The sequence below is a fragment of the Pelophylax lessonae genome, assembly GCF_965119305.1.
Source record: "Pelophylax lessonae genome assembly, chromosome: 5".
Taxonomy (NCBI): domain Eukaryota; kingdom Metazoa; phylum Chordata; class Amphibia; order Anura; family Ranidae; genus Pelophylax; species Pelophylax lessonae.
This window is the reverse complement of record NC_138772.1, coordinates 556,511,914-556,529,035: the sequence shown is the minus strand read 5'-3', so window position 1 is coordinate 556,529,035 and position 17,122 is coordinate 556,511,914. Positions and strand designations below refer to the sequence as shown.

The following is a 17,122-nucleotide window of genomic DNA, read 5'->3' as shown; positions in this document are numbered from 1 at the left end:
CACCCCATACTGACACCCCATTCTGACACCCCATACTGACCCCCCACTGAGATACCGACACCCCACTGGACATACCGACACCCCATACTGACACCCCATACTGACACCCCACCAACATACTGACAACCCACCGACATACTGACAACCCATACTGACCCCCCACTGGGATACCGACACCCCACTGACATGCCGACACCCCATACTGACACCCCATACTGACCCCCCACTGACATACTGACACCCCACTGACATACTGACACCCCATACTGACACCCCATACTGACACCCCACCGACATACTGACACCCCACTGACATACTGACACCCCATACTGACACCCCACCGACATACTGACACCCCACTGACATACTGACACCCCATACTGACCCCCCACTGAGATACCGACACCCCACTGACATACTGACACCCCATACTGACACCCCATACTGACACCCCACCGACATACTGACCCCCCACTGACATCCCATACTGACACCCCATACTGACACCCCATACTGACACCCCACCGACATACTGACACCCCACTGACATACTGACACCCCACCGACATACTGACACCCCATACTGACACCCCATACTGACACCCCACCGACATACTGACACCCCACTGACATACTGACACCCCACCGACATACTGACACCCCATACTGACATACTGACACCCCATACTGACACCCCACTGAGATACCGACACCCCACTGACATACCGACACCCCATACTGACCCCCCACTGAGATACCGACACCCCACTGACATGCCGACACCCCATACTGACACCCCATACTGACCCCCCACTGACATACTGACACCCCACTGACATACTGACACCCCATACTGACACCCCATACTGACACCCCATACTGACACCCCATACTGACACCCCACTGACATACTGACACCCCATACTGACATACTGACACCCCACCGACATACTGACACCCCACCGACATACTGACCCCCCACTGAGATACCGACACCCCACTGACATACTGACACCCCATACTGACACCCCATACTGACACCCCATACTGACCCCCCACTGACATACTGACACCCCACTGACATACTGACACCCCACCGACATACTGACACCCCACCGACATACTGACACCCCATACTGACATACTGACACCCCATACTGACACCCCACCGACATACTGACACCCCACTGACATACTGACACCCCATACTGACCCCCCACTGAGATACCGACACCCCACTGACATACTGACACCCCATACTGACACCCCATACTGACACCCCATACTGACACCCCATACTGACACCCCACCGACATACTGACCCCCCACCGACATACTGACACCCCACTGACATACTGACACCCCACTGACATACTGACACCCCACTGACACCCCATACTGACACCCCATACTGACACCCCACCGACATACTGACCCCCCACCGACATACTGACACCCCACTGACATACTGACACCCCACCGACATACTGACACCCCATACTGACATACTGACACCCCATACTGACACCCCACCGACATACTGACACCCCACCGACAAACTGACACCCCATACTGACCCCCCACTGAGATACTGACACCCCACTGAGATACCGACACCCCATACTGACCCCCCACTGACATACCGACACCCCATACTGACACTCCACCGACATACTGACACCCCATACTGACCCCCCACTGAGATACCGACACCCCACTGACATGTCGACACCCCATACTGACACCCCATACTGACACCCCACTGACATACTGACACCCCACCGACATACTGACACCCCACTGACATACCGACACCCCATACTGACCCCCCACTGAGATACCGACACCCCACTGACATGCCGACACCCCATACTGACACCCCACTGACACCCCATACTGACACCCCACTGACATACTGACACCCCACCGACATACTGACACCCCACTGACATGCCGACACCCCATACTGACACCCCACTGACACCCCATACTGACACCCCATACTGACACCCCACTGACATACTGACACCCCATACTGACACCCCATACTGACACCTCACTGACATACTGACACCCCATACTGACATACTGACACCCCACTGACACCCCATACTGACACCCCATACTGACACCCCATACTGACACCCCACTGACATACTGACACCCCATACTGACCCCCCACTGAGATACCGACACCCCATACTGACCCCCCACTGACATACTGACACCCCACTGCCATACTGACACCCCACCGACATACTGACACCCCATACTGACACCCCACCGACATACTGACACCCCACTGACATACTGACACCCCACTGAGATACCGACACCCCACTGACATACCGACACCCCATACTGACACCCCATACTGACCCCCCACTGAGATACCGACGCCCCATACTGACAGCCCACCGACACCCCATACTGACCCCCCACTGAGATACCGACACCCCACTGACATGCCGACACCCCATACTGACCCCCCACTGAGATACCGACACCCCACTGACATACTGACACCCCATACTGACCCCCCACTGAGATACCGACACCCCACCGACATGCCGACACCCCATACTGACCCCCCACTGAGATACCGACACCCCACTGACATACTGACCCCCCACTGACACCCCATACTGACACCCCATACTGACACCCCACCGACATACTGACACCCCACCGACATACTGACACCCCATACTGACACCCCATACTGACACCCCATACTGACACCCCACCGACATACTGACACCCCATACTGACCCCCCACTGAGATACCGACACCCCATACTGACACCCCATTCTGACACCCCATACTGACCCCCCACTGAGATACCGACACCCCACTGACATACCGACACCCCATACTGACCCCCCACTGAGATACCGACACCCCACTGGACATACCGACACCCCATACTGACACCCCATACTGACACCCCACCAACATACTGACAACCCACCGACATACTGACAACCCATACTGACCCCCCACTGAGATACCGACACCCCACTGACATACCGACACCCCATACTGACCCCCCACTGAGATACCGACACCCCACTGGACATACCGACACCCCATACTGACACCCCATACTGACACCCCACCAACATACTGACAACCCACCGACATACTGACAACCCATACTGACCCCCCACTGAGATACCGACACCCCACTGACATGCCGACACCCCATACTGACACCCCATACTGACCCCCCACTGACATACTGACACCCCACTGACATACTGACACCCCATACTGACACCCCATACTGACACCCCATACTGACACCCCACCGACATACTGACACCCCATACTGACACCCCACCGACATACTGACACCCCACTGACATACTGACCCCCCACTGACATCCCATACTGACCCCCCACTGAGATACCGACACCCCACTGACATACTGACACCCCATACTGACACCCCATACTGACACCCCACCGACATACTGACCCCCCACTGACATCCCATACTGACACCCCATACTGACACCCCATACTGACACCCCACCGACATACTGACACCCCACTGACATACTGACACCCCACCGACATACTGACACCCCATACTGACACCCCATACTGACACCCCACCGACATACTGACACCCCACTGACATACTGACACCCCACCGACATACTGACACCCCATACTGACATACTGACACCCCATACTGACACCCCATACTGACCCCCCACTGAGATACCGACACCCCACTGACATACCGACACCCCATACTGACCCCCCACTGAGATACCGACACCCCACTGACATGCCGACACCCCATACTGACACCCCATACTGACCCCCCACTGACATACTGACACCCCACTGACATACTGACACCCCATACTGACACCCCATACTGACACCCCATACTGACACCCCATACTGACACCCCACTGACATACTGACACCCCATACTGACATACTGACACCCCACCGACATACTGACACCCCACTGACATACTGACCCCCCACTGAGATACCGACACCCCACTGACATACTGACACCCCATACTGACACCCCATACTGACACCCCATACTGACCCCCCACTGACATACTGACACCCCACTGACATACTGACACCCCACCGACATACTGACACCCCACCGACATACTGACACCCCATACTGACATACTGACACCCCATACTGACACCCCACCGACATACTGACACCCCACTGACATACTGACACCCCATACTGACCCCCCACTGAGATACCGACACCCCACTGACATACTGACACCCCATACTGACACCCCATACTGACACCCCATACTGACACCCCATACTGACACCCCACCGACATACTGACCCCCCACCGACATACTGACACCCCACTGACATACTGACACCCCACCGACATACTGACACCCCATACTGACATACTGACACCCCATACTGACACCCCATACTGACACCCCACCGACATACTGACACCCCATACTGACCCCCCACTGAGATACCGACACCACATACTGACACCACATACTGACACCCCATACTGACACCCCATACTGACCCCCCACTGACATACCGACACCCCATACTGACCCCCCACTGAGATACCGACACCCCACTGACATGCCGACACCCCATGCCGACACCCCATACTGACCCCCCACTGACATACTGACACCCCATACTGACACCCCATACTGACACCCCATACTGACATCCCACCGACATACTGACACCCCACTGACATACTGACACCCCATACTGACACCCCATACTGACACCCCACCGACATACTGACACCCCACTGACATACTGACACCCCATACTGACACCCCACCGACATACTGACACCCCACTGACATACTGACACCCCATACTGACCCCCCACTGAGATACCGACACCCCACTGACATACTGACACCCCATACTGACATACTGACACCCCATACTGACACCCCACTGACATACTGACACCCCATACTGACACCCCACCGACATACTGACACCCCACTGACATACTGACACCCCACCGACATACTGACACCCCATACTGACATACTGACACCCCATACTGACACCCCATACTGACACCCCACCGACATACTGACACCCCATACTGACCCCCCACTGAGATACCGACACCCCACTGACATACCGACACCCCATACTGACCCCCCACTGAGATACCGACACCCCACTGACATGCCGACACCCCATACTGACACCCCATACTGACCCCCCACTGACATACTGACACCCCACTGACATACTGACACCCCACTGACATACTGACACCCCATACTGACACCCCATACTGACATCCCACCGACATACTGACACCCCACTGACATACTGACACCCCACTGACATACTGACACCCCATACTGACATACTGACACCCCACTGACACCCCATACTGACACCCCACCGACATACTGACACCCCACTGACATACTGACACCCCACCGACATACTGACACCCCACCGACATACTGACACCCCATACTGACCCCCCACTGAGATACCGACACCCCACTGACATACTGACACCCCATACTGACACCCCATACTGACACCCCATACTGACACCCCACCGACATACTGACCCCCCACGGACATACTGACACCCCATACTGACCCCCCACTGAGATACCGACACCCCACTGACATGCCGACACCCCATACTGACCCCCCACTGACATACTGACACCCCATACTGACACCCCACTGACACCCCATACTGACACCCCACCGACATACTGACTCCCCATACTGACCCCCCACTGAGATACCGACACCCCACTGACATACCGACACCCCATACTGACACCCCACCGACATACTGAAACCCCACTGACATACTGACACCCCACTGACATACTGACACCCCATACTGACCCCCCACTGAGATACCGACACCCCATACTGACACCCCATACTGACACCCCATACTGACACCCCACTGACATACTGACACCCCATACTGACACCCCACTGACATACCAACACCCCACTGACATACCGACACCCCATACTGACCCCCCCACTGAGATAGCGACACCCCACTGACATGCCGACACCCCATACTGACACCCCACCGACATACTGACACCCCACCGACATACTGACACCCCACTGACATACTGACACCCCATACTGACACACCACCGACATACTGACACCCCACTGACATACTGACACCCCACCGACATACTGACACCCCACTGACATACTGACACCCCACTGACATACTGACACCCCACTGACATACTGACACCCCATACTGACACCCCACCGACATACTGACACCCCACTGACATACTGACACCCCATACTGACCCCCCACTGAGATACCGACACCCCATACTGACACCCCATACTGACACCCCACTGACACCCCATACTGACCCCCCACTGAGATACCGACACCCCATACTGACACCCCATACTGACCCCCCACTGAGATACCGACACCCCATACTGACACCCCATACTGACACCCCACCAACATACTGACACCCCACCGACATACTGACACCCCACTGACATACTGACATCCCACTGACACCCCACCGACATACTGACACCCCACTGACATACTGACACCCCACTGACACCCCACCGACATACTGACACCCCATACTGACACCCCACTGACATACTGACACCCCATACTGACACCCCACCGACATACTGACACCCCACTGACATACTGACACCCCACCGACATACTGACTCCCCATACTGACCCCCCACTGAGATACCGACACCCCACTGACATACCGACACCCCATACTGACACCCCACCGACATACTGAAACCCCACTGACATACTGACACCCCACTGACATACTGACACCCCATACTGACCCCCCACTGAGATACCGACACCCCATACTGACACCCCATACTGACACCCCATACTGACACCCCACTGACATACTGACACCCCATACTGACACCCCACTGACATACCAACACCCCACTGACATACCGACACCCCATACTGACCCCCCCACTGAGATAGCGACACCCCACTGACATGCCGACACCCCATACTGACACCCCACCGACATACTGACACCCCACCGACATACTGACACCCCACTGACATACTGACACCCCATACTGACACACCACCGACATACTGACACCCCACTGACATACTGACACCCCACCGACATACTGACACCCCACTGACATACTGACACCCCACTGACATACTGACACCCCACTGACATACTGACACCCCATACTGACACCCCACCGACATACTGACACCCCATACTGACCCCCCACTGACATACTGACACCCCATACTGACCCCCCACTGAGATACCGACACCCCATACTGACACCCCATACTGACACCCCACTGACACCCCATACTGACCCCCCACTGAGATACCGACACCCCATACTGACACCCCATACTGACCCCCCACTGAGATACCGACACCCCATACTGACACCCCATACTGACACCCCATACTGACACCCCACCAACATACTGACACCCCACCGACATACTGACACCCCACTGACATACTGACATCCCACTGACACCCCACCGACATACTGACACCCCACTGACATACTGACACCCCACTGACACCCCACCGACATACTGACACCCCATACTGACACCCCACTGACATACTGACACCCCATACTGACACCCCACCGACATACTGACACCCCACCGACATACTGACACCCCACCGACATACTGACACCCCATACTGACACCCCACTGAGATACCGACACCCCATACTGACCCCCCATACTGACATCCCATACTGACACCTCCTACTGAGATACCGACACCCCACTGACACCCCACCGACATACTGACACCCTACCCCCACACCATGACACCCACTGACATACCAACACCCCACACTCTGACACCCCACTCTGGCCACAAGTCTACAGGGGTGAGCAGAGCCCCTCCCCCAGACAGGGGTCACAGTGACAGGCCCCTCCCCCTCACCTGGCGGACCGGGCTGTGGAAGGGGAACTCTCCGGCCTCCTTCAGGTCCAACCAAATCATCGGCATCCGCGGCACGGCCTCCATCCTGCCCGCTGCGTCAGCTGACCTCCCGGAAGAAGCGGGGAATGCTGGGAGTTCCAAACCCTGCCCAGCACCGCCCCCAAACATGTATAGCTCCGCCTCTTTCCCCGCCCGTCACATAGTACAGGAGAATCCCCTCAATCCCCGCCCTGTTTCGACAATGGACACGCCTCCACACCGCCCAATCAGGCAGAAAGAGAGTCACATGTTTTAGTGAGGAGGCGGAGCCTGAATTCAATCAGGGCGTATCCCGAACCACACCCCCTGCACCCTGTCACCTGTGACACTGCAACTCCCAGCATCCTCCGCGGGTGGGCGGCGCTTGTGCGGTCAGCTGATAATGACTGAGCTAACACATCTCCATGGTAACCCTGAGTCAGTGTGTGAGGGAAGGTGTTGCCATGGTGATATCCACAGGAGCACACTAGACCCACATCTACTACCAGGAAGACATGTGAGCTGTCACCAGAACCGGAAGTGAAAATAAATCCTCCAATGGGGACACCAGTGCTGGTGACAACCTCCCCCTCACTTCCTGTTCCATCTACAGGGCTGGAAGTCATGGAAAACACTAAATGGTGTCACCAAAATTGAAAGTGATGGGAAATCTTCCATGGGGACACCGGGCCAGACAATGGATGGGGGGGGGTTAGTGAGTCTCCTGGTCATGTGACCAACATGGCAGCTGGAGGGTGATTCCTCCAATCTGTGATCCCCGCACTGTAATGTCATTGTCACCATTACAGTATTAGTCTTATGACTCATTCCGGGGGGGGGGAGGGGCAGCCACCAGCAAACGCGGGGTCACCAAACACCAACATCTCCTACAGGGGGCCACCAGAGACTGCCAGCACCCTACAGGAGCCACCAGAGACTGCCAACACCCTACAGGGGGCCACCAGAGACGGCCATCACCCTACAGGAGACAACCAGAGACTGCCAACACCCTACAGGAGACAACCAGAGACTGCCAACACCCTACAGGGGGCCACCAGAGACTGCCAACACCCTACAGGGGGCCACCAGAGACTGCCATCACCCTACAGGAGACAACCAGAGACTGCCATCACCCTACAGGAGACAACCAGAGACTGCCATCACCCTACAGGAGACAACCAGAGACTGCCAACACCCTACAGGGGGCCACCAGAGACTGCCATCACCCTACAGGAGACAACCAGAGACTGCCATCACCCTACAGGAGACAACCAGAGACTGCCAACACCCTACAGGGGGCCACCAGAGACTGCCATCACCCTACAGGAGGCCACCAGAGACTGCCATCACCCTACAGGAGGCCACCAGAGACTGCCAACACCCTACAGGGAGTCACCAGAGACTGCCAACACTCTACAGGGGGCCACCAGAGACTGCCATCACCCTACAGGGAGCCACCAGAGACTGCCATCACCCTACAGGAGACAACCAGAGACTGCCATCACCCTACAGGGGGCCACCAGAGACTGCCATCACCCTACAGGAGACAACCAGAGACTGCCATCACCCTACAGGGGGCCACCAGAGACTGCCATCACCCTACAGGAGACAACCAGAGACTGCCATCACCCTACAGGGGGCCACCAGAGACTGCCAACACTCTACAGGGGGCCACCAGAGACTGCCATCACCCTACAGGGAGTCACCAGAGACTGCCATCACCCTACAGGAGACAACCAGAGACTGCAACACCCTACAGGGGGCCACCAGAGACTGCCAACACTCTACAGGGGGCCACCAGAGACTGCCATCACCCTACAGGGAGCCACCAGAGACTGCCATCACCCTACAGGAGACAACCAGAGACTGCAACACCCTACAGGGGGCCACCAGAGACTGCCATCACCCTACAGGAGACAACCAGAGACTGCCATCACCCTACAGGGGGCCACCAGAGACTGCCAACACCCTACAGGGCCACCAGAGACTGCCATCACCCTACAGGGGGTCACCAGAGACTGCCAACACCCTACAGGGGGCCACCAGAGACTGCCATCACCCTACAGGGGGTCACCAGAGACTGCCATCACCTTACAAGGGGCCACCAGAGACTGCCATCACCCTACAGGGGCCACCAGAGACTGCAACACCCTACAGGAGACAATCAGAGACTGCCATCACCCTACAGGAGGCCACCAGAGACTGCCAACACCCTACAGGAGGCCACCAGAGACTGCCATCACCCTACAGGGGGTCACCAGAGACTGCCAACACCCTACAGGGGGCCACCAGAGACTGCCATCACCCTACAGGGGCCACCAGAGACTGCAACACCCTACAGGAGACAACCAGAGACTGCCATCACCCTACAGGAGGCCACCAGAGACTGCCATCACCCTACAGGAGGCCACCAGAGACTGCCATCACCCTACAGGGGGCCACCAGAGACTGTCATCACCCTACAGGGGGCCACCAGAGACTGCCATCACCCTACAGGGGGTCACCAGAGACTGCCAACACCCTACAGGGGGCCACCAGAGACTGCCAACACCCTACAGGGGGCCACCAGAGACTGCCATCACCCTACAGGAGACAACCAGAGACTGCCATCACCCTACAGGAGACAACCAGAGACTGCCAACACCCTACAGGGGGCCACCAGAGACTGCCATCACCCTACAGGGAGCCACCAGAGACTGCCATCACCCTACAGGAGACAACCAGAGACTGCAACACCCTACAGGGGGCCACCAGAGACTGCCATCACCCTACAGGGGGCCACCAGAGACTGCCAACACCCTACAGGGGGCCACCAAAGACTGCCATCACCCTACAGGAGACAACCAGAGACTGCCATCACCCTACAGGGGGCCACCAGAGACTGCCAACACCCTACAGGGGGCCACCAGAGACTGCCATCACCCTACAGGGGGTCACCAGGGACTGCCAACACCCTACAGGGGGCCACCAGAGACTGCCATCACCCTACAGGGGCCACCAGAGACTGCAACACCCTACAGGAGACAACCAGAGACTGCCATCACCCTACAGGAGGCCACCAGAGACTGCCATCACCCTACAGGAGGCCACCAGAGACTGCCATCACCCTACAGGGGGCCACCAGAGACTGCCATCACCCTACAGGGGGTCACCAGAGACTGCCAACACCCTACAGGGGGCCACCAGAGACTGCCAACACCCTACAGGGGGCCACCAGAGACTGCCATCACCTTACAGGAGACAACCAGAGACTGCCATCACCCTACAGGGGGTCACCAGAGACTGCCAACACCCTACAGGGAGCCACCAGAGACTGCCATCACCCTACAGGAGACAACCAGAGACTGCCATCACCCTACAGGAGGCCACCAGAGACTGCCAACACCCTACAGGAGGCCACCAGAGACTGCCATCACCCTACAGGGGGTCACCAGGGACTGCCAACACCCTACAGGGGGCCACCAGAGACTGCCATCACCCTACAGGGGCCACCAGGGACTGCCAACACCCTACAGGGGGCCACCAGAGACTGCCAACACCCTACAGGGGGCCACCAGAGACTGCCATCACCTTACAGGAGACAACCAGAGACTGCCATCACCCTACAGGGGGCCACCAGAGACTGCCAACACCCTACAGGGGGCCACCAAAGACTGCCATCACCCTACAGGGAGCCACCAGAGACTGCCATCACCCTACAGGAGACAACCAGAGACTGCAACACCCTACAGGGGGCCACCAGAGACTGCCATCACCCTACAGGGGGCCACCAGAGACTGCAAACACCCTACAGGGGGCCACCAGAGACTGCCATCACCCTACAGGAGACCATCAGAGACTGCCATCACCCTACAGGGGGCCACCAGAGACTGCCAACACCCTACAGGGGGCCACCAGAGACTGCCATCACCCTACAGGGGCCACCAGAGACTGCAACACCCTACAGGAGACAACCAGAGACTGCCATCACCCTACAGGAGGCCACCAGAGACTGCCATCACCCTACAGGAGGCCACCAGAGACTGCCATCACCCTACAGGGGGCCACCAGAGACTGCCATCACCCTACAGGGGGTCACCAGAGACTGCCAACACCCTACAGGGGGCCACCAGAGACTGCCAACACCCTACAGGGGGCCACCAGAGACTGCCATCACCTTACAGGAGACAACCAGAGACTGCCATCACCCTACAGGGGGTCACCAGAGACTGCCAACACCCTACAGGGAGCCACCAGAGACTGCCATCACCCTACAGGAGACAACCAGAGACTGCCATCACCCTACAGGAGGCCACCAGAGACTGCCAACACCCTACAGGAGGCCACCAGAGACTGCCATCACCCTACAGGGGGTCACCAGGGACTGCCAACACCCTACAGGGGGCCACCAGAGACTGCCATCACCCTACAGGGGCCACCAGGGACTGCCAACACCCTACAGGGGGCCACCAGAGACTGCCAACACCCTACAGGGGGCCACCAGAGACTGCCATCACCTTACAGGAGACAACCAGAGACTGCCATCACCCTACAGGGGGCCACCAGAGACTGCCAACACCCTACAGGGGGCCACCAAAGACTGCCATCACCCTACAGGGAGCCACCAGAGACTGCCATCACCCTACAGGAGACAACCAGAGACTGCAACACCCTACAGGGGGCCACCAGAGACTGCCATCACCCTACAGGGGGCCACCAGAGACTGCAAACACCCTACAGGGGGCCACCAGAGACTGCCATCACCCTACAGGAGACCATCAGAGACTGCCATCACCCTACAGGGGGCCACCAGAGACTGCCAACACCCTACAGGGGGCCACCAGAGACTGCCATCACCCTACAGGGGGCCACCAGAGACTGCCATCACCCTACAGGGGGCCACCAGAGACTGTCATCACCCTACAGGGGGCCACCAGAGACTGCCAACACCCTACAGGGGGCCACCAGAGACTGCCAACACCCTACAGGGGGACACCAGAGACTGCCATCACCCTACAGGGGGTCACCAGAGACTGCCATCCCCCTACAGGGGGCCACCAGAGACTGCCAACACCCTACAGGGGGCCACCAGAGACTGACAACACCCTACAGGAGGCCACCAGAGACTGCCAACACCCTACAGGGGGCCACCAGAGACTGTCATCACCCTACAGGGGGCCACCAGAGACTGCCAACACCCTACAGGAGACAACCAGAGACTGCAACACCCTACAGGGGGCCACCAGAGACTGTCATCACCCTACAGGGGGCCACCAGAGACTGTCATCACCCTACAGGCGGCCACCAGAGACTGTCATCACCCTACAGGGGGCCGCCAGAGACTGTCATCACCCTACAGGCGGCCACCAGAGACTGCCAACACCCTACAGGAGGCCACCAGAGACTGCCATCACCCTACAGGGGGCCACCAGAGACTGCCAACACCCTACAGGAGGCCACCAGAGACTGCATACACCCTACAGGAGGTCACCAGAGACTGCCATCACCCTACAGGGGGCCACCAGAGACTGCCAGCACCCTACAGGGGGCCACCAGAGACTGCCAACACCCTACAGGAGGCCACCAGAGACTGCCAACACCCTACAGGGGGCCACCAGACTGTCATCACCCTACAGGGGGCCCCCAGAGACTGCCATCACCCTACAGGAGGCCACCAGAGACTGCCAACACCCTACAGGGGGTCACCAGAGACTGCCATCCCCCTACATGGGGCCACCAGAGACTGCCAACACCCTACAGGAGGTCACCAGAGACTGCCAACACCCTACAAGGGGCCACCAGAGACTGCCAACACCCTACAGGGGGCCACCAGAGACTGCCATCACCCTACAGGGGGCCACCAGAGACTGCCAACACCCTACAGGGGGCCACCAGAGACTGCCAACACCCTACAGGGGGCCACCAGAGACTGCCATCCCCCTACAGGGGGCCATCAGAGACTGCCATCCCCCTACAGGGGGCCACCAGAGACTGCCATCACCCTACAGGGGGCCACCAGAGACTGCCAACACCCTACAGGGGGCCACCAGAGACTGCCAACACCCTACAGGGGGCCACCAGAGACTGCCATCACCCTACAGGAGGCCACCAGAGACTGCCATCACCCTACAGGGGGCCACCAGAGACTGCCATCACCCTACAGGAGGCCACCAGAGACTGCCATCACCCTACAGGGGGCAACCAGAGACTGCCATCACCCTACAGGAGGCCACCAGAGACTGCCAACACCCTACAGGGGCCACCAGAGACTGTCATCACCCTACAGGGGGCCACCAGAGACTGTCATCACCCTACAGGGGGCCACCAGAGACTGCCATCACCCTACAGGGGGCCACCAGAGACTGCCAACACCCTACAGGGGCCACCAGAGACTGCCAACACCCTACAGGGGGCAACCAGAGACTGCCATCACCCTACAGGAGACAGCCAGAGACTGCCAACACCCTACAGGGGGCCACCAGAGACTGCCATCATCCTACAGGGGGCCACCAGAGACTGACAACACCCTACAGGGGGCCACCAGAGACTGCCATCACCCTACAGGAGACAACCAGAGACTGCCATCACCCTACAGGGGGCCACCAGAGACTGCCAACACCCTACAGGGGGTTACCAGAGACTGCCATCACCCTACAGGGAGCCACCAGAGACTGCCAACACCCTACAGGAGACAACCAGAGACTGCCAACACCCTACAGGGGGCCACCAGAGACTGCCATCACCCTACAGGGGGCCACCAGAGACTGCCATCACCCTACAGGGAGCCACCAGAGACTGCCATCACCCTACAGGAGGCCACCAGAGACTGCCAACACCCTACAGGGGGCCACCAGAGACTGTCATCACCCTACAGGGGGCCACCAGAGACTGCCATCACCCTACAGGAGGCCACCAGAGACTGCCAACACCCTACAGGAGGCCACCAGAGACTGCCAACACCCTACAGGGGGCAACCAGAGACTGCCATCACCCTACAGGAGACAACCAGAGACTGCCAACACCCTACAGGGGGCCACCAGAGACTGCCATCATCCTACAGGGGGCCACCAGAGACTGCCAACACCCTACAGGAGACAACCAGAGACTGCCATCACCCTACAGGGGGCCACCAGAGACTGCCATCACCGTACAGGGAGCCACCAGAGACTGCCAACACCCTACAGGAGACAACCAGAGACTGCCAACACCCTACAGGGGGCCACCAGAGACTGCCATCACCCTACAGGGAGCCACCAGAGACTGCCATCACCCTACAGGAGGCCACCAGAGACTGCCAACACCCTACAGGGGGCCACCAGAGACTGCCAACACCCTACAGGAGGCCACCAGAGACTGCCAACACCCTACAGGAGGCCACCAGAGACTGCCAACACCCTACAGGAGACAACCATAGACTGCCAACACCCTACAGGGGGCCACCAGAGACTGCCATCACCCTACAGGAGGCCACCAGAGACTGCCAACACCCTACAGGGGGCCACCAGAGACTGCCAACACCCTACAGGAGGCCACCAGAGACTGCCAACACCCTACAGGAGACAACCATAGACTGCCAACACCCTACAGGGGGCCACCAGAGACTGCCAACACCCTACAGGGGGCCACCAGAGACTGCCATCACCCTACAGGGGGCCACCAGAGACTGTCATCACCCTACAGGGGGCCACCAGAGACTGCCATCACCCTACAGGGGGCCACCAGAGACTGCCAACACCCTACAGGGGCCACCAGAGACTGCCAACACCCTACAGGGGGCCACCAGAGACTGCCATCACCCTACAGGAGACAACCAGAGACTGCCATCACCCTACAGGGGGCCACCAGAGACTGCCAACACCCTACAGGGGGTTACCAGAGACTGCCATCACCCTACAGGGAGCCACCAGAGACTGCCAACACCCTACAGGAGACAACCAGAGACTGCCAACACCCTACAGGGGGCCACCAGAGACTGCCATCACCCTACAGGGGACCACCAGAGACTGCCATCACCCTACACGGAGCCACCAGAGACTGCCATCACCCTACAGGAGGCCACCAGAGACTGCCAACACCCTACAGGGGGCCACCAGAGACTGTCATCACCCTACAGGGGGCCACCAGAGACTGCCATCACCCTACAGGAGGCCACCAGAGACTGCCAACACCCTACAGGAGGCCACCAGAGACTGCCAACACCCTACAGGGGGCCACCAGAGACTGTCATCACCCTACAGGGGGCCACCAGAGACTGTCATCACCCTACAGGGGGCCACCAGAGACTGTCATCACCCTACAGGGGGCCACCAGAGACTGTCATCACCCTACAGGGGGCCACTAGAGACTGTCATCACCCTACAGGGGGCCACCAGAGACTGCCAACACCCTACAGGGGCCACCAGAGACTGCCAACACCCTACAGGGGGCAACCAGAGACTGCCATCACCCTACAGGAGACAACCAGAGACTGCCAACACCCTACAGGGGGCCACCAGAGACTGCCATCATCCTACAGGGGGCCACCAGAGACTGCCAACACCCTACAGGAGACAACCAGAGACTGCCATCACCCTACAGGGGGCCACCAGAGACTGCCATCACCCTACAGGGAGCCACCAGAGACTGCCAACACCCTACAGGAGACAACCAGAGACTGCCAACACCCTACAGGGGGCCACCAGAGACTGCCATCACCCTACAGGGGGCCACCAGAGACTGCCAACACCCTACAGGGGGCCACCAGAGATTGCCAGCACCCTACAGGGGGCCACCAGAGACTGCCAACACCCTACAGGGGGCTACCAGAGACTGCCAACACCCTACAGGGGGCCACCATAGACTGCCAACACCCTACAGGGGGCCAACAGAGACTGCAACACCCTACAGGGGGCCACCAGAGACTGCCAACAACCTACAGGCAGCCACCAGAGACTGCCATCACCTTACAGGGGGCCACCAGAGACTGCCAACACCATATAGACGGCCACCAGAGACTGCCAACACCCTACAGGGGGTCACCAGAGACTGCCATCACCCTACAGGGGGCCACCAGAGACTGCCAACACCCTACAGGGGGCCACCAGAGACTGCCAACACCCTACAGGGGCCACCAGAGACTGCCAACACCCTACAGGA

At 58.6% G+C, this 17,122-nt stretch overlaps 1 protein-coding gene across 1 annotated transcript in view; it reads right to left on the bottom strand.

Moving 5' to 3' along the window:
- Nucleotides 1-8,122, bottom strand: part of PTPN23 (protein tyrosine phosphatase non-receptor type 23) — a 125,116-nt gene extending 116,994 nt beyond the window's left edge. The window contains exon 1 of the mRNA XM_082259230.1: nucleotides 7,991-8,122. Within this exon, the coding sequence (XP_082115356.1) occupies nucleotides 7,991-8,074 (84 nt within the window). The 5' untranslated portion in view covers nucleotides 8,075-8,122. The remainder of the gene's footprint in view (nucleotides 1-7,990) is intronic.
- Nucleotides 8,123-17,122: the final 9,000 nt, after the last annotated feature.